General features: G+C 47.5%; 1 protein-coding gene across 2 annotated transcripts in view; it reads right to left on the bottom strand.

Moving 5' to 3' along the window:
* The window catches only part of PLXNA4 (plexin A4), a 630666-nt gene that overhangs the window by 127326 nt on the left and 480888 nt on the right, over positions 1–22452 (bottom strand). For both annotated transcript variants that reach the window (XM_079992126.1, XM_079992127.1), the window contains 3 exons: positions 18716–18869; positions 14324–14423; positions 10835–10949 (listed from right to left, as the gene is read on the bottom strand). In XM_079992126.1, the coding sequence (XP_079848252.1) occupies positions 10835–10949; positions 14324–14423; positions 18716–18869 (369 nt within the window). The remainder of the gene's footprint in view (positions 1–10834; positions 10950–14323; positions 14424–18715; positions 18870–22452) is intronic.

The raw sequence follows: 22452 nt of genomic DNA, 5'->3' as shown, positions 1-22452 counted from the left end.
GCTCACGGAAATGCTGTTTACCTTCCCGCCAGAGCGGTACCTATTTATCTACTTGCACTTTGATGTGCTTTCGAACTGGCAGGAGCAGGGACCGAGGAACGGGAGCTCACCCCGTCACGGGGATTAGAACCGCCGACCTTCTGATCGGCAAGTTTAACCCACAGCGCCACCTATATAATTTGTCTTAAACTGCTTCTAAAGTTGCATTTTAAATGGTTGAGAGCCGCCCTGGGAACTTCAAGGTGAAGGGAAGTTAATAAATCAAATCAATAATAATGAAAAATAACAACCATAGTTGATCAATGGGGTTTTTTTGGAAAAGGAAAACTGGGTTGGATCCCAGGAGGGGAAACTCAGAGCCAGAGCACAAAGACATGCAAGAAGACCAGAGGGGTTAAGAAAAGGAGGCGATGTGAAGAAATTGGGAGATTTCCTTCTCTCACGCCACCCCAAGCCGGCGCCATAACCTTTTTGATCATCCTTGTTTCAAATTCATTAACAAGAGGCAATTGCAGAGGCCCCAATAAAAGGATTCGTTAGCATATAAAAAGGTTTGAGGCTCTGTTAGGAAGTTCATTATAGATAATTGAAGAGGCGAGGGCCGTTAAAAAGGCGAAATCCTCTTCCCAATGTGTGACTTTATCTGATTGACCTAATGTACTTCCTAATTGAAATTTTAAAAGGCAATTTCTTGGAAAGAGGGGATACAAGCGAGTTGCGGGTCTCGCCCTCTGTGTCCAAGCCTTGGGTACGGCCCAAGATGAGGAATAGAGAACTTTTTAAAAATGGAGAGCCTTCCCTAAACCACCTCCACCCTTATACTGAGCCCAAGAAATAAGCCATAGAAACTAGAATATACAGTATGCAGTTGGGCATTGTTGGACTGGGACCTGGGAGACCAGGGTTCGATTCCACACTCAGCCATGCAGCTCATTGGGTGACCCTGGGACAGAGGCGCCATCTTGTGACCAAGATGGCAGAGGGCTGGTGTGCATTATGCATGTGTGGCGTCATGCACACAACTCATTGTTCTAGATATAGGTAGGTAGCCATGTTGGTCTGCCATAGTCGACACAAAATAAAATGAATTCCTTCCAGTAGCACCTTAGAAACCAACTAAGTCTGCTTGTTGGTCTCTAAGGTACAACACATTGTGTAAGTGCCATGCGCGTGACATCACAAACGGGCAACGCGCATCATCCGGAGGAAGCTGAGTGGGGAGCCCAGCGTGGCACAGCTCCCTCTCTCACACTCAGGAGGAACTGGCTGTTGAATCGCTCCTCGTTCAGCCTCTTCCACTCCCTCAGCATCGAGGGGGCCAGCAAATATTGCTGTGATCAAAGAGCCCTCTACCCCCTAGGAGTTGGTGTGCCTGCTGTGGGGCCAGTTGCTGTCTCTCAGTCATTAACCTCCCTCTTTCCCCCACAGGGTCGTTGTGAGGACAACACGAGGATGTTGAGACTCCTTTAAAGCCCTAAACGGCCTCGGTCCAGTATACCTGAAGGAGCGTCTCCACCCCCATCATTCTGCCCAGACACTGAGGTCCAGCTCCGAGGTCCTTCTGGTGGTTCCCTCATTGCGAGAAGCCAAGTTACAGGGAACCAGGCAGAGGGCCTTTTCGGTAGTGGCGCCCGCCCTGTGGAACACCCTCCTACCAGATGTGAAGGAAATAAGCAGCTATCCTATCTTTAAAAGACATCTGAGGGCAGCCCTGTTTAGGGAAGCTTTTAATGTGTGATGTATTACGGTATTTTAATATTTTGTTGGAAGCTGCTCAGAGTGGCTGGGGAAGCCCAGCCAGATGGGCGGGGTATAAATAATAAATTATATATAAATAATAAATAATATAAATAATAATATAAATAATAACTTCTTCTTCTTCTTCTTCTTCTTCTTATTATTATTATTATTATTATTATTATTATTATTATTTCCACAACACTTCCTCTTGGAAGGAAAGGCATGGGTATAAATTTACTGAACAAAACCCCACAATTTGCATTCATCTGTAAATAATAATAATAATATTTTTGTATTTATACCCCGCACATCTGGCTGCGTTTCCCCAGCCACTCTGGGCGGCTTCCAACTGAATATTAAAAACAGTACGTCACAAATAAAGGCCCCGAGTCACCACCTCACTCCCAGGAGAGGTGTGTGACTCGGGTGCCCTGCGGTAAGTGCTGACTCTCACGGTGTGCTATTTTGTCACCTCCGTCAAGGATGACACCCGGGGTGGTCCGCTCCCCCCTTCCTACGCCCCTGGTTCTGCTGCTGTACATGCATGCAGTGGCAGAACTAGGACCAAACCAGGATCAGACCACCATCCTAAATCTGACCCAAAACTGGCTAAGGGGCTTAGGATGCGGCATAAACGCCGTTGCACAAGCAGAGAGGGACTCTACCAGCAGGGCAATACAGTGGCACCTCAGGTTAAGAACTTAATTCATTCTGGAGGTCCGTTCTTAACCTGAAACTGTTCTTAACCTGAGGTATCACTTTAGCTAATGGGGCCTCCCACTGCCAACGTGTGATTTCTGTTCTCATCCTGAAGCAAAGTTCTTAACCCGAGGTACTATTTCTAGGTTAGTGGAGTCTGTAACCTGAAGCATCTGTAACCCGAGGTACCACTGTAGTCCAAAGGGGCACCACCACCAAAACGTCTGTAGGTGCTGACGTATTTTTAATCTTTGTTGGAAGCCGCCCAGCGTGGCTGGGGAAAGCCAGCCAGATGGGTGGGGTACAAATAATAAATTATTATTATTATATTACCTACCAGCAGGGATTTGCCAAAGGTAGAGCCAGGAAGGCCATGAGAGTCTTTGGGTCCCGTCCCCTCAAAATGGCAGAAAACGGCACCAGTAGTGTAGTGATTTTCCCTCTGAACGATGCAAATGTGAGTAATTTAAGCTGGTCTCAATATTAACTGCATTTATCACCTCACCTTTTCTTCCAAGGGGCTCAAGGGGGACGTACCTGTTTCTCCCCCCTCCTCCCTTCATGCCCACAACAATCCTGCGAGGTCGCTTAGGCCAAGCCCTTAGCTTGTTGTGATTTCTTTTGGCGGATGTCGTTTTTTTCCTTTTCCTTAAACTGCAACGCATCTCCGACTGCGAGCAACAGCAACAATGTCCAAATGCATCCTGGCATTGCCTGCGTTTGTTTTTGTTTCTTGAGAAAAGAAGCACGAGACGCTGTAAACTAATGTGCCGGGGAAAGCAAGAGGCGGTAATAAGCATGCCATGCGCGGCGCATAGCTCCTGATTTACAGCTCGCACTGTGTTTACATTATTACACTACTAATTTCCACGGTCATAAAATCATATTTATATTTTATGCCACGGAGCAGGGGAAGGGGACTAAAGAGATCTTATTAGGCCATAAAAGAGGAATCAGGTCAGTGATAACACAGGGAGGGCTTCAAGCCCTGTAAATTTCCTTTGTATCTTTTGGCCAGCCTCGCCACATCTCTCTCTCTCTCTCTCTCTCTCTCTCTCTCTCTCTCTCCCCCTCCACCCTTACCAACTCTGCCATCACCTCCAAAGTCACACCCTTCCCTTGTGTAACAGAAGCAGCCCAGGATAGGCTCCAGCCGGTCAGAGGACCCTTTAACGCACCATATATTTTATCTGCATTTCCTAAAAGTTTACGGCGCCATTAGCTTGATGGATGACGTACATATTTATTGGCACAGAAGTAATAATGGAGAAGGAGAATGCCCATAACCTTAAAAGGTAACTGAGGAAAAGAAGTGCTGCCTGGGGGATTTATGGAAGGCATAAACGTCTGTAGATAACAACAGAATAATTGAGTATTGGACTGCTGGTGACTCCGACAGGCTCCATCCTAGTTACGGGGGCTGTCAGGGACTCCTCCCCATAAAACCGGTTTTATTTCCTTTGTTTATTTTTTAGTGCTGGCGAGAAGCGTCTGTGAGCAAAAGCCTGAGGATGCCCTCCCCTCTCTCTTACTCTCCATCCCAAGACATAGTTCAGGGGTCCCCAAACTAAGGCCTGCAGGCCTGATAAGGCCTGAGGGATTCGTTTATCCAGCCCATGGCAACTTCCGCCGCCCACTGCCCGCTCTTACCGGCGCTGCGCCGGGTGGCTGCCCACTTCCGGGTCAGAGGAGCACCAGAAATAGCTTGTGCGCATGCGCAAGCATTATTTGCGCACGCGCAAGCATTATTTCTGGTGCACATTTGGGTCAGAGCAGGCTGGTGCACATGCTCACAAGCTATTTCCGGTGCTCCTCCGACCCTGAAGTGCACCGGAAATCGTGTGTGCGCATGCATATGGGCATGCGCTCCCCCACCCGCCGGCCCGCTGTGCAATCATAGAATCATAGAATCATAGAGTTGGAAGAGACCAATCGGCGCTGGAGACACTGGCCCGAGGTGCGGTAAGTTTGCTGACCCCTGATCTAGGTCTTCTTCTTCTTTTTCAATAAATATCCTGCTCGATCAGGCACATGGTCCATCTCGCCCAGCACCCTTTTCTCGCAGCAAGGCTTCTGAACCCTAGTTTCTGGAAACCTCAGGAGTGAGGTGTGCTATTGCACTTGGGTCCTACTTGCCAATTGCCAACTGAGGCATCTGGTTAGCTACCATGAGAAAACAATGCCAGATTAGATGGTCCATTGGCCTAACCCAGCAAACCCTTCTTATGTTCTTATGGGAACTGCAGGAGGGCAGAGGGCAGACGCTCCCAGTGTCCCTATTTTCCAGGGACAGCCCTGGTTTTACAGAAGCCACCTCAGTTTCTGATTTGATCCTGGAATGTCCCGCTTTTCCTTAAAGGTAAAAGTAAAGGGACCCATGACCATTAGGTCCAGTCATGGACGACTCTGGGGTTGTGGCACTGATCTCGCTTTATTGGCCGAAGGAGCCGGCGTACAGCTTCCAGGTCATGTGGCCAGCATGACTAAGCCGCTTCTGGCGAACCAGAGCAGCGCAAGGAAACACCGTTTACCTTCCTGCCAGAGTGGTACCTATTTATCTACTTTGCACTTTGACATGCTTTCGAACTGCTAGGTTGGCAGGATCAGGGACCGAGCAACAGGCGCTCACCCCTTTGCGGGGATTCGAACCGCCGGCCTTCCAATTGGCAAGCCCTAGGCTCAGTGGTTTAACCCACAGCACCACCCGCGTCCCACTTTTCCTTAGGATATCCCTATTTTCATCGGAGGGTATGGTAGGATGTCCTTATTTTCACTGGAAAAATGGTGGAGGGTATAGAGCACGCATAGGCAAACTCGGCCCTCCAGATGTTCTGGGACTACAACTCCCATCATCCCTAGCTAACAGGACCAGTGGTCAGGGATGATGGGAGTTGTAGTCACAAAACAGCTGGAGGGCCGAGTTTGCCTATGCCTGGTGTAGAGTTATGCGAACCCTGAGCCAAGGAGATAAGTAACTATACAACCTTTAGAAGACGTCTGAAGGCAGCCCTGTATCGGGAAGGTTTTGTAAATGTTTAATTGTGGGTTGTGAAACACAAGAGCAGTCAAGTACAACATTCCTAGAGTGAACATGTTTACACATGGGGAGGAATGTTTGTCCAGCAAGCAGGTAAACTTCCTGTATCCTTCTGGGCTGGGACAGACTCCCTCTGCATGTGACTAGAAGTGGGCATGGCCTCACCTGTGCAGGTAATGACAAAAGCACAGGGCAGAGCAGCCATCTCTCTCTCTTTGACTACATGCATCAAAGAGGCAACATCTGCTTAGCCAAAGATGCTCTCTTGTCTTCCAGCCAAGAGAGGACAAAGGGGCTGTCTCCTTATGAGATAATTTCCAGGTGTATGTTACTTTTCTATGCTAAGTCTGCCTTCTGGGATCCGATTGTGAACAGAATGTGAGTGAGTAAACTCTTTTAATACTTTTATAGAAGACTGTGTCGTGTCTTATCTTTTTATGAGGGAATAAGGGGGAAATACCAGAACAGTTATTATAGAGGCTTTAGTGAGCCTGAGCAAACGCATCCGCTGTGAGTTTAAAAAGGGGAATGTGACTCTGCTAAATTGTGAACTTGTTAACACGAGTTGGAAAGGCTATAATCAGACAATTTATCCTCTCCTGCATCCCTGAACATTCCCACATTAATGGGTGGTGTATAGATAATAAAATGATGCTGATGCTGATGCTGAACTAGGATGTCCCTATATTCATCGGATAAATGTCGGAGAGTATGAAAGTGCTGCTGCTGTGCTCAGATTCTGCTTGCCATTGAGGCACCCGGTTGGCAACTGTGAGTGCAGGATGGGCCTGATCCAGGAAGCTCTTCTGACGTTCTTATTTATCTATTGCTCTTTAGTCTTTTCTCCTCTCTCTGGGCAGCTTGCAGAGCAGCCTCTGCTTGGCTGCCCAAGGCCTGCTCCCTGGCTCGTTCTTCTCGCACCTGTTACGAACCCTCCTTTCTCCATCTGGAGAGCATCCATTCCAGAGACCCAAGAGGGGCGGCAGATCTCGCTTCTTAAGTGGAGGGAAAGGGACAAAGGAAATCAGTGCATTTGAACCTGAAGGGTCTCTTAAAGGCCTGCTAACATGCAGCAGCTGTTCCTGTGGAAAGGCACAGCCGTGGGATCTGCCAAACCCTGGGATGAATTTATATTTGAAGCCCTCATTCTTTTATGTGTCCCAAAGCATGAATGAGCTGGCATGAAATACTTGCAACAAACAAGATATTTCTTCTTCTTCTTCTTCTTCTTCTTCTTCTTCTTCTTCTTCTTCTTTTTGGCGGCAAAATGAACCCCCCCATCCTTCTCTGAGCGGAGAGGGTGGGTGGAATGAGCAACCACCCGAAAACAGCTATGCACAAAAAGATGAAAAACTCCTTCAAGGTAATTAGATGATTAAGAACCTTTTAAGCCCAGGACCTAACAGATTTGTTATCTGGAGCTGCTCTTTTTACACATTCCAAGCTTTTATTCTCTGCTTACCACCCGCCTTATTGCAATCCGCAACCCCCCCCCCCATCTCCCGCTGCTGCCCTGCGCCACCCACTTGGTTCCTACTCATACAAAGCTGAAATCCTTTTCAGAGTCCTGAACAAGATACTGTTCATCTCTCGCAAGGCAAAAGAAATGCAGGCAACAGAGGCTTACTTCTTCATCCCATCCAGTCAAACCGGGCTAGCTTACGGCATGCGGCTGGCGCCAGCAATACAGGAGGGTTGTGATGCTGGGAAGGAATCGTTGAAAGCAGCAGCGGGAGAGGTTTCGGTGGGAGAAAGAGCTCTTTCTCACTGCCATGAGGGCCAGATCAGAACATAAGAAGTAAAGAAGAAGAAGAAGAAGAAGAAGAGGAGGAGGAAGAGGAGGAGTTTGGATTTGATATCCCGCTTTATCACTACCCGAAGGAGTCTCAAAGCAGCTAACATTCTCCTTTCCCTTCCTCCCCCACAGCAAACACTCTGTGAGGTGAGTGAGGCTGAGAGACTTCAGAGAAGTGTGACTGGCCCAAGGTCACCCAGCAGCTGCATGTGGAGCAGCGGGGAAGCAAACCCGGTTCACCAGATTACGAGTCCACCACTCTTAACCACTACACCACACTGGCTGGATCAGGCCAATGGCTTCTCTAGCCCAGCATCCTGTTCTCACAGTGGCCAACAAAATGCCTGTCGGAAACCTGCACACAGGATCCAAGCAATAGAGCAACTCTCCCCTCCTGGGGTCTCCAGCAACTGGTATTCAGAAGCATCGCTGCCTCTGAACATGGAGACAGAGCCTAGCCTTCATTGCTAGTAGCCATCAATAGGCCTCTCCTCCAAGAATCTGTCCAATCCTCTCTTAAAGCCATCTAGCCTGGTGGCCATCTAGTGGGAGGGAGTTCCATAGTTTAACTATGTACTCTTACTTGAATTCTGCTTCCAACATCACCTGCGTGGTCACAGGTCTGTCATCCTTGCCTTCTGATATGCTGACAACCACAAGAAGGAATGTAGGCCTTTCGTTGCATTTTCCCCCTTTCAAATCTTAGGGAATGCATAAGTTGGCATGATCTCTCTATTAAGAACCTATTGCTCCACTTCTCTGCTTCTTAATAAATATCCCAGTCCTAAGCATGGTTCTGTCTTTTTCCTCTCGAACACCACCTTTCCTTTCCTTTCCAGCAATTCATTCCACAAAGGATGGAGTTGCCAAGTGTGTTGTAAACCAGCAGGGCTCAATTCTCCCAAGCCTCCGTCGCAAAGGGAAATTATAGGTCAGAGTGAAGTATCCCGGTTACAAATCATCCCACCATATTGTCAGCCTGTTTTGATTGAGCTCAACGCCGGAGGTGTAAATATTCTTGCTTTATTGCCAAGCTGAAGTTCTGAACAAGACGCGGACAGGCCTTTCCAACGTCTGCACTTTGTGTGAGCAATGACGATTTGGATCTTAATCAGGTGAACGAGTGAAAATGGACTAATCCGATCTCTTGTAAAAGAAGACTTGTCTTCAACTGGTCCATTAGGGGGCAACTGTTATTGAAGATACGATATAGAAGAAGCTTTGGGATGCTGTACCATTATGCTCCAAATCTGCTCCAGGTCTGAGAAATAATGCTAAGAACTGTTTTTGAGGTGCCATTATACACCTGTAAAGCTTTCTTTACAGAAACGCGGGTGGTGCTGTGGGTTAAACAACAGAGCCTAGGACTTGCCGATCAGAAGGTCGACGGTTCAAATCCCCATGATGGGGTGGACTCCCGTTGCTCGGTCCCTGCTCCTGCCAACCTAGCAGTTCGAAAGCATGTCAAAGTGCAATTAGATAAATAGGTACTGCTCCGGCGGGAAGGTAAACGACGTTTCCATGTGCTGCTCTGGTTTGCCAGAAGTGGCTTAGTCATGCTGGCCACAACCCGGAAGCTGTACACCAGCTCCCTCGGCCAATAAAGTGAGATGAGCGCTGCAACCCCAGAGCGGTCACGACTGGACCTAATGGTCAGGGGTCCCTTTACCTTTAGAGCTTTCTTACATTTCAAGAACAATGGCATTATTCCACCAAATAACGATGGAATGACTTCTGCTTGCACAATGAGACTTGTCCCACTCTCTCCTCTCTGTATCTCCTCCACAATTTATTTTGGGGTCTTCCCCAACCTTCCCAAACAGATTTGGTAATGGCATGGGATGCTCACTGGAAAAGGAGAGGGGAGTAAGTCATTTTCTACAAGCAGAAGTTCTTGCACTCAACTAATTGTTTTATTGAATACCACCCAATATCTTTGTTGGTGAAGTGGGGAAAATATGGGGCTTCCCTCACCCTTGATCTGGAGACAGCAGCTAGGGCAGAATGCTGCACCCGACTGCTGACAGTGATGAGGCCTGGTTAGCAGATTTGGAATATCTGATCGTTTTGATTTGTTGATTTGTTGAGTTAACGAGGGCCATGTGATGTTTCCTAAGTTCCATGCTGCGTTACAGAGGCAGTCGAAACTCCGACTGCTGTTGCCCACCAGAGATACTTCTCTGGTGTTGTATTGTTGGCCCAGTAATGGAAGCAAGAAGAAATACTGACGAAAGAAGAATGGCAGATAAAATTAATGGACTATGCAGAATTGGATAAAATGACAGGAAGGATTCGAAACCTGCGGGACCAGAGATTTACAGAAGATTGGAAGAAATATACGAACTATTTGAAGAGCAACTGTAATCAACAAATTATGCTAGTAGGACTACAGTAAGTTTTGTAAGGAGAAACATATGAATATTGCAAAGAAGAGAAAGAAGAGAGACATTAGTTATGAGATTTAAATGTAATAGTGTAAGCAAGATATGTATATTAAGTGAAAAGACTGGAAAATTTTCAGATGTGATTGATGGAAGTCAAAAAATTGTATAAGATATAAAAGTATGTTTAATAATTGTTGAAAATGATATGTTAAAAAATTGATTTTATATTTATATATGATACTTCTAAGGTGTTGACTGCTGCTGCAACATCTTTGGAAGGCAAAATACTGATGCTGTTACATAGCAAATATTTTCAGGATATTATTATTATTATTATTATTATTATTATTTAGAACCATCCTCCTTTCTCCAAGGAGCTCAAGGTTGAAGAACAATGGTTCTCCCACTCCTCATTTCCTCTCCACGAGGACCCTGTGAAGTAGGTTGGGCTGCGAGGCAAGAGCCCAAGATCATATTCAATGAACTTCATGGCCGAGTAGGGATTCGAACTCTGCTCCCCCAGGTCTTAGCCCAAGTCTCCAACCATTCTACTACCACTGGTTCTGTTGGATATTGACACATTCACATTGACACATGCGAACACACCCAGAGAGGCTATTTGGAGGCTATCCACCCAGAAAGATTGTGATGAGAAAGGAAATGGAGTCCATTATTACCGGAGACCAGATAGATGATGGTTAAATTTATTTCCTGCCCTTCATCAGCATTTATCGTAATGGGTTACAACAATTTTAAATACTGAATTAAAAGCAATCAAAGCAAATTGCAACCACAGGAATAGGGTGGACCTGGAAGATACACATCTCAGGTATTAAATGTCAGGTGTTTTATAGAATCACAGAATCTTAAGAGTTGGAAGGGACCCAAGAATCATCTAGTCTGGCCCGCTGCAATGCAGGAATCCCAGCTAAAGCATCCATAACAGATGGCCTGAAAGCTGGGTAGGGAAGAAGCCAGACACACCTTATGTGAAGGAAATGCCACAACTTAGGGGCTGCCACAGAAAAGGCCCTCTCCTTGGCCACCCCTCTCCGCAGCCTGGAACTTTCTCAGATGAAGCCAACAAATTTCTAAAACTCTCTCCATGTTTCCTCCCCACCCATTCCCCCTAAAGGCAAGATGGCGGACCCTGGCAAACATCCCACAGGGCATTCCTACCTCAGGAACCTTGACTCGTCCTTCCAAGAAGTGGCAGTTGAGGGGTTCGTGAGTACAGACATGGCGATATTTGCACCAGTGGCACCGGTAAGGGCTCTCCACGCAGGACAGGCACCTGGGCAGAAGGGAGAAGAGGAGAAGGAAACTGAAAGATTTCAAATGCAAAATATGATCTGGACATTTAAAGAAGGCACAGGGAAAACAACCACACCATGGGGAGGGGGAGCAAAGAAATTTTTTATTATTATTATTATTATTATTAGCATGAATATTTATTTGCTGCTTTTTCATAAAAGTGACTCAAAGTGGCTTGAAACAAACATTAATGCCCAGTACAAGAACAAGAATAAAAGAGGAAACTGAAATAATCATTAAATATATATATATTATTTGTTGTCCACCTAATTCTCCAAGGACTCAAAGCTCTCCCCCACCTCATAAATACCCACAACAGTCCTGTGAGGTAGGTAAGGTGGCTGAGTGGCAGTGTCTAGCCCAAGGTGACCCAGTGAGCTTCCTGAGTGAGTAGAGATTCAAACCCAGGTCTTTCCCGGGTCCTAGTCTGAAGTCTAACCACTACACCACACTGGCTCATAAAAGGCAGATCCCACTTAACCCATGCCGTTGAAAAGATGAGCAGCCGAAGAGGCCACAAATATACTTAAGTCCTTTCCTCAATGAGGACCAGAAGCCTGGGAGATTAAAAATGTTTCTGCCTCAAGCCTGGACACAGACAAGGATGATGTCAGGCACACCTTTGTGGGCGGAGCATTCCATGAATGGGGAGCCACCACCGAAAAGGCCCCATCCTCATGACCCTACCCTTTGAAACGCCTTCAGAGGAGGCACACAGAGAAGAGCTTCAGATGACGAATGCAAGATATTGGGGTCCTGAGCTGAGTAAGTCTTTAAAGGTCAAAAGCAGCACTTTGAATTGAGCTAATAATCCAGTTGGTAGCCAAGACTGGTTTTGTTTTTATGTTAAGAAGAAGAAGAAGAAGAAGAAGAAGAAGAAGAAGAAGAAGAAGAGGAGGAGGAGGAGGAGGAGGAGGAGTTTGGATTTGATATCCCACTTTATCACTACCTTAAAGAGTCTCAAAGCGGCTAACAATCTCCTTTTCCCTTCCTCCCCCACAACAAACACTCTGTGAGGTGAGTGGGGCTGAGAGACTTCAGAGAAGTGTGACTGGCCCAAGGTCACCCAGCAGCTGCATGTGGAGGAGCGGGGAAGCGAACCCAGTTCACCAGATTACGTGTCCACTGCTCTTAACCACTACACCACACTGGCTCTCCCATCCTGCCCTATTCAATCATCTGTTCGCTGAGTTCTGCAGAAGCTGCAGCTTCAAAACCATCTTCAAAGGCAGCCCCACGTACAATGCATTTCAGCAATCTAACTGAGGGATAATGATATGCAACTGCTGGGTGGTTTATAGCATATATATAAAAACTGTAAAACATCAGACATTAAAAATTTCCGGATACAGAGCTGCCTTCTTCTAAAAGTCAGATAGTTGTTTATTTCCTTGATATCTGGTGGGAGGGCATTCCACAGGGCGGGTGCCACTACCAAGAAGGCCCTCTGCCTGGTTCCCTGTAACCTCAATTCATGCAGGGAGGGAACCGCCAGAAGGTCCTCAGAGCTGAATCTCAGTGTCCGGGTGAATGATGGGGATGGAGACGCTCTTTTGGGTATACTGGGCAGAGGCCGTTTAGGGCTTTAAAGGTCAGCACCAACACTTTGAATTGTGCTCAGAAACGTACTAGGAGCCAATGTAGATCTTTCAGGACCGGTGTTATGTGGTCTCGGCAGCCACTCCCAGTCCCCAGTCTAGCTGCCGCATTCTAGATTAGTTGCAGTTTCCGAGTCACATAGCATAGCTGTAGGCTCTAAAACATTGCATACAACAGATGAATCCGGCCCAAATTTCTCAAAGAATTTTTGGACTGGGAGGGACCCCACGGGACATCTAGTCCAACACCCTACAATGCAGTAACGGCAGCTCAATTGGATCAAAACTGGATTGCTGAGAATTTCAGTGTTCAGGGTTTTAACCCTCAAAGGAAGCCTTGCCATGACGGAGGCTCAGAAACAAGAGGACAATGCTAGGGTCAGACCCCAGCATCCACAATCTTTCTGCCCTGTCCTTGTTGCATGAACTCCCTACTTCCCTTCCTCGCTGCAAATGTAACCCCAGACATAAAAGCAAATATCTCATAATTGCTGTGTACACATTTTTCTTTTTGTAAAAAGAAAGAAAAAGGCTAGGGAACTCCCTGGGTTATTCCTATTCTGTCTGTATCCCCGATGCAAACACTCCACCTCCCTCTCCTGCTGGTGAAATCTGTCTCTGCTTCAATCCACCGAAGACTCGGCTGTTCTTTAAATTGATAACAAGCTCCTGCTCTGATAAATCAAATTAAAAATGGATAGTGTATTATAGTTTGTCAAGTCGGAAAGCAAAACACGCCATAAATATTTAAACGCCAGCATCTCTGGGTAGCTGAAGTCGGGTTTCCAACCGCCTCCCCCTTCTCTCCCCCCCCCCCTTCCAATTTCACCTGCGCTGCTGTTTGTCAAAGTGGCAGAGACGGGGAAATAGGATTTGGCGTCGCTTGCGAATTGCCAAACTGATGCAAATATCCCTTCCTGGTGCAGCTAGAGCACACCTTGGGGGCGAGGAAGTCTGCGATAGAGCACCAGTCGCGGAAAAGGGTGGTGCAAAAATCTGGGATGCTAAAGATACAGTGGGTGCATGCCATGGGAACGCTAGATCTCCCAGAACATGTGAATTGCACTGTGGGTTAAACCACAGAGCCTAGGGCTTGCCAATCAGAAGGTCGACGGTTCGAATCCCTGCGATGGGGTGAGCTCCTGTTGCTCAGTCCCTACTCCTGCCAACCTAGCAGTTCAAAAGCACGTCAAAGTGCAAGTAGATAAATAGGTACTGCTCCGGCGGGAAGGTAAACGGTGTTTCCGTGCGCTGCTCTGGTTTGCCAGAAGCGGCTTAGTCATGCTGGCCATATGACCTGGAAGCTGTACACCGGCTCCCTCGGCCTTTAAAACGAGATGAGCACCACAACCCCAGAGTCGGCCACGACTGGACCTAATGGTCAGGGGTCCCTTTACCTTTACCTTACGTTTGTACAAAGAGGGACGCCACCTGATATGCGTTTAAAGCAGGATCATTTCCCCAAAGAATCCTGGGAGCTGTGTTTCATTATGGGTGCTGAGAGTTATTAGGAGACACCCCTAGTCCCCCAAAAGCATACCGTCCAAGTGCCCCTATTTTCCAGGCACAGTTCCAGAATTACGAATGCCATCCTGGCTTCTAATTCAATCCCAGAATGTCCCTATTTCCTTTGCCAGTGCTGCCACCGCCCAGCTCAGGGATGAGGATGAGCTGAAATGTTGGAGGGTGTGCGGAAAGAGCTACGATTCCCAGAGTTTGCCGGGGAGACGGACTGGTGCTTAAACCGCAAACTTACGAGTTGTGGACGCTGCAATTGTAGAAGACGAAACTGGTGCTGGCAAAAGTCATCCCTGTTTCCTTGGATTTGAGCTGGAGCTGGACAATGTGGTGGTCTCCTGGAAGAGGAAGAAGAAACAGGACTTATTCCATCTAGTTGGCACCCAGCTGTCTAGGGAGAGAATGGAAGAGTGTGCCTTAGCAGGTGAAGTCTACACTGACTAGCAGCAGCTGTCCAGGGTTTCAGGCATACGTCTTTCCCAGTCCCACCTGAAGATGTCAGGGATGACACCCAGAACTTTCTGCTTGCGAGGCAAACCCTCTGCCACTGAGCTATGGCTCTTCCTGCAGCTAATTGCAAGAAAAAAATTGCCTGAGGTTGACTGTTTTAGCATTGATTGGCGAGTCCCCCCCCCCAGCAGAAATAATGACACATGACACAATTATTAAGGTTAATGGGCTAAATAAGGCCACAACTTTATTGGTTACAGGTGATGAGGGGTATTGGCTTAGGCATTGGTCCTAACCTACTATATCCAACTTCAGCCTGTCCACTTGAAGGCCGGGAAAGGTTAACCACCAGTAGGGGGAGCCCTGCTGATGCACATCAACTAGGAACTCCCCCGGGGCCACCAATAGGGGGCGTGCCTTAGGCCCTCACCTCCATAGGCTTCGGACAGGGCCTCACCCCCCGGGAATCCTTTAATGGACTACCCTACAATATGTGGGGCAGGTGATGGCGCTACCTCCCCTCTACCATCTACAGAACTATACCAATGCCTAACCGCCAATACCAAGAAATTTGTGATGATTTGCTACGAGGCAGGTGAAAACCAAGTGGCTGGTGCCAATTTGCCAAGTGGGAAAATTTCTACCAGGCCCCTCAACGGCGACCAACCAAGGTCCATAGCAAGGTCAAGGAACAAATACCTATAGGGCAGGAGGGTGGGAAAAACAGGAACAGCTGGCAGGCGGCAAAGAGGGAGAGCCCCAGCCGCATCCTGCCTTAAATAGGGCAGGCCACGCCCCCAGAGCCAGCTGATTGGCTGGCCAGGGGATGATGCAGCCAGGAATCCTCCCAATCGAGCGGGGCTAGGCTCCAGCCGCCGCACACATGGTGGGGCCGTGAAGCCCACAACTCCACCTCTGTTCACAAGGAAGTTCTCCTTGCTGCCTAACTTGGCTCCCTTTCCACCTGGTCTCAAGATGCGACCCTCAGCACACGGCGTTCCTTAAAGAATCATGAGAAGTCCGCTCACTTTTTAATTGGTGGGCGGCATTGCGGCCAGGTAGCCAAGCCTCAATAGTTTTCCGGCTTAGGGGTGGAGATATGCCCCCTCCTTCCTACGTCATCTGTGCTGGGGGACAGCCCCAGCCAATCAGCTGGCAGGGTGGGTGTGGCCGCAGGTAATTTAACTGCGGCACAGCTGGTTGGCACCCTCTTCTTGCCTCTTTGTCGCATCACTCTACCCACCCACCCTCTTTTCATGGTTTTCTCTGATATGACCTTGTTATGGTACTCATCGGTCGCCATGTTGTTGGGGCCGGGTAGGATTTTTTTCCCCACTTGGCAAACTGGCACCGGCCATTTGGTTTCCGCCTACCTATTAGCAATTGTCACAACTTTTGTGAGGTTAGGCATTGGGTAAGCCTTCGTTTGGTTGGAGGGGAGGTTGTTGTCTTCGCCTCCCCCTCCTCAGTAAAGGTATCCTGTTAAAGGGATCCAGGGTGCGAATCCTGTCCAATGCCTGGACGTGGGCTAGGGCCATATCAAAGCCCCTATGGCAGCCTTTCTCAACCTGTGGGTCCTCAGATGTTGTTGAACTACAACTCCCATCATCCCTAGCTAGCAAGGCCAGAGCTCAGGGATGATGGGAATTGTAGTCCAACAACATCTGGGGACCCACAGGTTGAGAACCGCTGCCCTATGGGGACCCCACGGGTGCCACTATCTGATGTAAGTTATAGGGCATCCCATATCGGTGGGTTAACCTTCTGTGTACTCCCTGCAGACAGGCAGGAGTCAAGATGCAGCCTGGCTTCACTCCAATGTGTAAGCCAGACATGGCCAAACTTGGCGTTCCAGATGTTTTGGGACTACAACTCCCTTCATCCCTAGCTAACAGGACCAGTGGTCAGGGCTGATGGGAATTGTAGTCCCAAAACATCTGGAGGGCCAAGTTTGGCCATGCCTGCCCTAAGCCAAACCGCTCACATCTGTAACCAACAAAGTTGTGTCATATTTGAACTCTTAAAGCAAAATACTCTGTGTCAGTGTGTTTTATTGTTCTCCTGGGAACTTAGTGGCTCAGGTGCCTTGGCACACTAATGTAGCTTAACCCTTCACAGAAGTGAAATTCCTAATACCCTAAAGAAACAACTGTTCTCAAGATCCTTTGGGGCGGGAGGGAGATCTCTAAATGTGCATCGGATGTGCTTTAAAACAGAGACTCATAGAATTGTAACATTGCAAGGGACCCCAAAGGGTATCCAGTCTAACCCCCTGCAATGCATGAATCACCTTGTTTCATAGGAGCCTTCCTGCCCCCTTCTTTAATTCCATCCGCCCCATTCCAGTAAGTATAGGCCACAACCTTACTCCCTTTCTCCCGCCTCACATCCCCGCCTGCCTAACAGACCAGGATGCTGGCTGATGACAGTAATTGCAGGAATTTCATAAGGAAGGTGCACATGTTTAATGCAAAACTTTAACCCGCCTGCCCTCTTCCACCTCTATTATTTTCTTCCTCACCTGAGAGAGTCATTAATCAATCACGCCAAAAGGAACCTGACAACAACTCATCACCGCCGGCCTGTACACACACATGCACATGCACACTCCTGCATACATTTTGCCATCGGAGTGCCCCACTGCTGCCCATCTGCCATGCTGATGACTTTGACAGCTCAGTTAAATGCGTTGCATTTAATAAGAGCTACTCTTCCCTTAGGGACACGGGTGGCGCTGTGGTCTAAACCACAGAGCCTAAGGCTTGCCGATCAGAAGGTCGGTGGTTCAATTCCCCGCGACAGGGTGAGCTCCCGTTGCTCGGTCCCTGCTCCTGCCAACCCAGCAGTTCGAAAGCACATCAAAGTGCAAGTAGATAAATAGGTACTGCTCCGGTGGGAAGGTAAACGGCATTTCTGTGCGCTGCTCTGGTTTCACCAGAAGAGGCTTAGTCATGCTGGCCACATGACCCAGAAGCTGTACACCGGCTCCCTCGGCCAATAAAGTGAGATGAGCGCTGCAACCCCAGAGTCGGCCACGACTGGACCTAATGGTCAGGGGTCCCTTTACCTCTTAACTTAGATTTAGGGGACACGGGTGGCGCTGTGGTCTAAACCACTGAGCCTCTTGGGCTTGCCAATCGGGAGGTCGGCGGTTTGAATCCCTGCAACAGGGTGAGCTCCCGTTGCTCGGTCCCTGCTCCTGCCCACCTAGCAGTTCGAAAGCATGTCAAAGTGCAAGCAGATAAATAGGTACCACTCCGGCGGGAAGCTAAATGGCGTTTCCATGCACTGCTGTGGTTCGCCAGAAGCAGCTTAGTCATGCTAACCCAAAAGCTGTCTGCAGACAAATGCCAGCTTCCTCAGTCAGTAAAGCGAGATGAGCGCTGCAACCCCAGAGTCGTCAGCGACCTGACCTAAGGGTCAGTGGTCCCTTTACCTTTACCTTTTACTTCTCCCTTGCTGGGGACTTCAGAGGGCTGGACAGAGCAGTGGGAGCAACGTATGCCTGCTTGCCCCCCCCATTTAAATTTGGGCAAGGGGGAAGAGAAGGTCCACTTGGATTCAGCACATGTCAGAAATGATCCCCTCTCCTGTGCCATATCAGGATATTCAAGGTCAGTTCTTGGGTTCACTGAGAAGCATTCTTGATAAGTGGCCCCCAAACTTGTGGCAGTGTTAAGTGCCCTCCCCAAATGCCACAGTTCACCTTCAAAAGAAAAAGGGAAATCCCAAGAAATTTGGGATGGGTACATCTCTCCATTTCCCCCCCCCCAAACTTAAATTCTTTTCCCTGCATCAGTTTGCACTTTTTTTAATTAAGGAGAAGAAGAAAAAAAAACCTCATGAAAATGTGAATTTCTGTGTTTGTGTACGCAACGTTGCTTAATGCGCACCTTTTTACAAAGCCGTTTCCCTTAAAACAATGAATTTTGTATGGCTTCCCCCGCCGATATGCACAATGTTTAATGCACACTTTACCCAACCTCATGCGTTCTTTGTGAGCGTGCACTGGCAAAATTCAAGAGACGTGTGGGTTTCAAAGGACGGCTGCTTTTCGGCTGGTGCATCCTTCCGGCAACAGTGAATTGTGCAGGTAGCAGACCTTTAGATGGGAGCTGAATTCAGTTTCTGCCCCCTGCCTCTGTAACAACATCCTGGGTGGAGACTCGGTCGGACTCACCGTTCGCTGTGATGATCTTTGGCACCTCCTTGGCTGCGGGGGACTTGCACTGAATTCGGCTCCCCAGCACCACGCCGTCCATTTCCGACAGGTCCCCAAAGGTGCAATTGACGCCGTCCGACAGCTCTGGGACATTGTAAGTCTCCAGGACCAGCTGCAGGAGAAAAGGGGAGAGGAGAAGGAAGAGGTGGTTGTTGCAGGAAGCCCAGAGAGAGAGGCAGAATTACACTGGCGGCGCTAAGACAAAATGCCTCTTGCTCAATAAGTGGCATCCTTCGACAGAAAGCAGTGCTCAGGGTGGGGAAGGGGTGCGATGCAGATGTAAACACGAGGTGGCAATGCAGGGATTCCTGGCACAGCGCCGTGCTGGGGTGGGTTTGCCCGGTGGTGGTTAGGAGTGCTCTGCAGCGCTCATGCAAAGTGGGCAGCCTTTGGGGAATGCCGTGAAGATTCGAGGCGGCTCACCGGCACGAGCGGCGCTTCTGAGGAAGGCGGCTAATTACTCACAAGAGGCACTCTGCGGACTACAGAGAAACTGCAGTGCTGCAGCCTAACTCTCTACGCCTCCTCTCCTAGCACCACCAGCAGAGGGAGCTCTCTGTGTCACCAACAAGGCCCTGCGCATAAAGGAGTCTACATTATGAAATAGATAAATAAATGAGGCCCACAGGTACAATTCACGTCCTCACAAACTCATGGGCGTGTGTGCATACGCTGCCATTATTCATACGGTTGTAAGCCGTTTCAACCGAGAAGCAAGGTAATAGAAATTGCTTTAAGCGGATAGGTAGAGCAGCTGCACAGGAGCCTGGTCTGTTTCCAGGCACAATTCAAAGTGCTGGTACTGACCTTTAAAGCTCTTCACAGCTTGTGACCAAGGTACTGAAACACACAGCCTCTAATAACACAAATTGTTTCTGGGAGTCTTTGAGACGTTATTTTTAGTTGGCTCTGATAACGATTTGTCCTGTAAGTCCACTAAGTGGAAAAACAGAGTATTAATATTGTATAGTGAAAGGGGGGAAACGCCCAGTTTATGGCAAGAGCGCAAGGTGTCGGGGTGGTGGTGGTTAGAGCCCCCTTGGTGCCAAATTGCATCATTAGATGCTCAGAGAAGCAACTGATTTATAAGTCCGGGCATTTAAACTGAGGCATCTGATCAAGGCCTGTATTTTAAAATGAGCTTAAAGATATATTTGCAAATGTTTGTATGTTTCATGCCAGGCAGAAACCAGCTGGCTAAGTACTTTGGCAGTTGTTTATCTTCCTGCTCTCCTGAACAAGGGCCCCCCTGATTTATAGCAGTAGCAGGAGACAAGTTTCTCAAAGTTGTAAAAGGGAATTACAGGCTGGGAGCAAATGTTACACTGGCCCTACATATTACAGAATACAATCAAGCTGCAAAAACACTAATTAAGAGTTGGTAAATAGTAAGATTTATTGTTTAACAGAAAATAATACCATGTGCCTCTCATCAGACTCTAGCCATATTTTCCTAAGGTTTAAGGTATATTGAGAGAGTTAAAGGGCAATAAATTTTGGGAAGAGCTAATGGGAAAAGCAGCTGGCTGGGAAAGGGGGTGTAAACTGAAGAGGCTTCTTTTGAAGCTGTTTTTTACTGAGTTCCTTTTTACTTTGCAAAGGCCTTTTCTTCTAAAAAGCTATCTATGTTATGTATGAGATTTGTTGGCTTAATGTAATTAGGCAAAGGATTTAGAAAGTAAGAAATGTTAGATTCTTATGTTAGATTCTTGTTTCATTGATGGCGTGTGAGAATGTGAACCCAAGATCTCTGTTTAGATAGAATTTAATACCACGAGCCATTTGTTTTGGAATGCAGGGGCAACAGGGGCAAAAGGTGATCTGGTAATTAAGGTGCCTTGTCGAGGCAAATGTAAGATATATGGCTACTTGTCTGCCATTTATGGATAGAAGGAAATATAGCTCTTTGTCTCCCATAAAAGGTAATAGGAAATGGGTGTATCTTTTATGATTGGTTCTAGCAAACAGCCAATAGGAATTTCAACCAGGCTGATTGGACAGAGGCAGCCAAAGGAGGAGCAAGGGGGCTGGGCTGAGGAAATATAAGTGCTGGCCATCAGGGCTGGAAGGGGGCAGAGCTTTGGTAACCATATACCACTGTGCCTATCATTTATTTGTCTGACAAATAAATTATTATTTTAATTTCTCTATTGCTGCGTTGAATATTTCATTCCAGCTAAGCGTTAACCACAAGCAGGGTGCTACAAAACCATGGCTCTCTCCAAAGAATCCTGGGAACCCTCACAAAACTATAACTCCCAGCTCCCTTAAGAAACTGCAGTTCCCAGGATTCTGGGAAGCATGCGATGTAAATATGCTTTAATTCATGGGTGGGCAAACTAAGGCCCGGGGGCTGGATCTGGCCCAATCGCCTTCTCAATCCGGCGCACGGACGGTACAGGAATCAGCGTGTTTTTACATGAGCAGAATGTGTCCTATTATTTAAAATGCATCTCTGAGTGATTTGTGGGGCCTGCCTGGAGTTTTTACATGAGTAGAATGTGTCCTTTTATTTAAAATGCACCTCTGGGTTATTTGTGGGGCATAGGAATACGTTCACCCCCCAAATATATATATATATATATATATATATATATATATATATATATATATATATAGTCTGGCCCACCACAAGATCTGAGGGACAGTGGACTGGCCTCCTACTGAAAAAGTTTGCTGGCCCCTGCTTTAAATGTTTGGTGCAGATGTGACGCGGGGCTCTTAAATGGGTCTGAAATATGCCCCTATCCCACAAATCTGGTGACTGAATATATGTGGGGTGATTTTCCAAGATAGGGAGTGACTCACAATCTGAGCAACACAGGTTTTTTCCTGCTGGTAAAGAAAGAAAACTACAACTGGAAAATTACCCGCTGATTATCTTTTGTGTGCGGTGAATTCCCGTTCTTACTGATTTGTTTGAAGGTACAGTATACGTCTGTGTGATTTCACGTGTGTTTAATGCTTAAATATTGCTCAATCAGGTGTACAGAAAGAAAGAAGTTGGCCCGGTATCTGTGCATGCCAAGGAAAACTCCTGAGCTGCCTTTCACCCCAGTCCTGTGTGAAAGATGTGGGCACACTTGGCACCCACTGATTTCAATGGGTCCAGGCATCCTAAACAGTGCACAGGACCCTTGAGATCCATTTGACATGGCCAGTTGGACCACCAAGTGCATACCCTCTAACATTCCTCAGATGAAAATGGGGACATTTCTCACTCCCCAAACTGATTAGACACAGAAGCATTTTTAATTTAAAAAATCAAGACTCCTTCCTCTCTGTTCCTCCTTTCTTCCCGTCCAGGGCGGCCCTTTACTGCAGGATTTAACTTCCTTCCGCAGGGCCTGTGAGACACAGCTATTCCACCTGGCTTTCAATTTGAACTTAGCCTGATCTTTTATTCCCTTTCCTTCCCTCCCCTTTTTATGAAGATTCCCCGCTCTGGGATCCCACAGCTAATTCTCCCCTGGTCTCCTCGCTGGCCCAAATAGGACTAATTTAGCCAGCTAGCCCTGATGATCATCTAATGTTTATTTGGATGGATTTCCCCCCTAAGTTGATTTTTGAATTCTGAATTTATTGTTATTCACGTTTTATACTGTATTTTATGCTGTTTTTTGTTGCATCAATTAAGTGTTGTAAATTTGTTGCTAGCCGCCTTGAGCCCGGTTTTCTGAACCGGGAAGGGCAGG

This window comes from Podarcis cretensis (assembly GCF_951804945.1).
Source record: "Podarcis cretensis genome assembly, chromosome: 10".
Taxonomy (NCBI): domain Eukaryota; kingdom Metazoa; phylum Chordata; class Lepidosauria; order Squamata; family Lacertidae; genus Podarcis; species Podarcis cretensis.
This window is presented reverse-complemented; position numbering and strand designations above follow the sequence as displayed.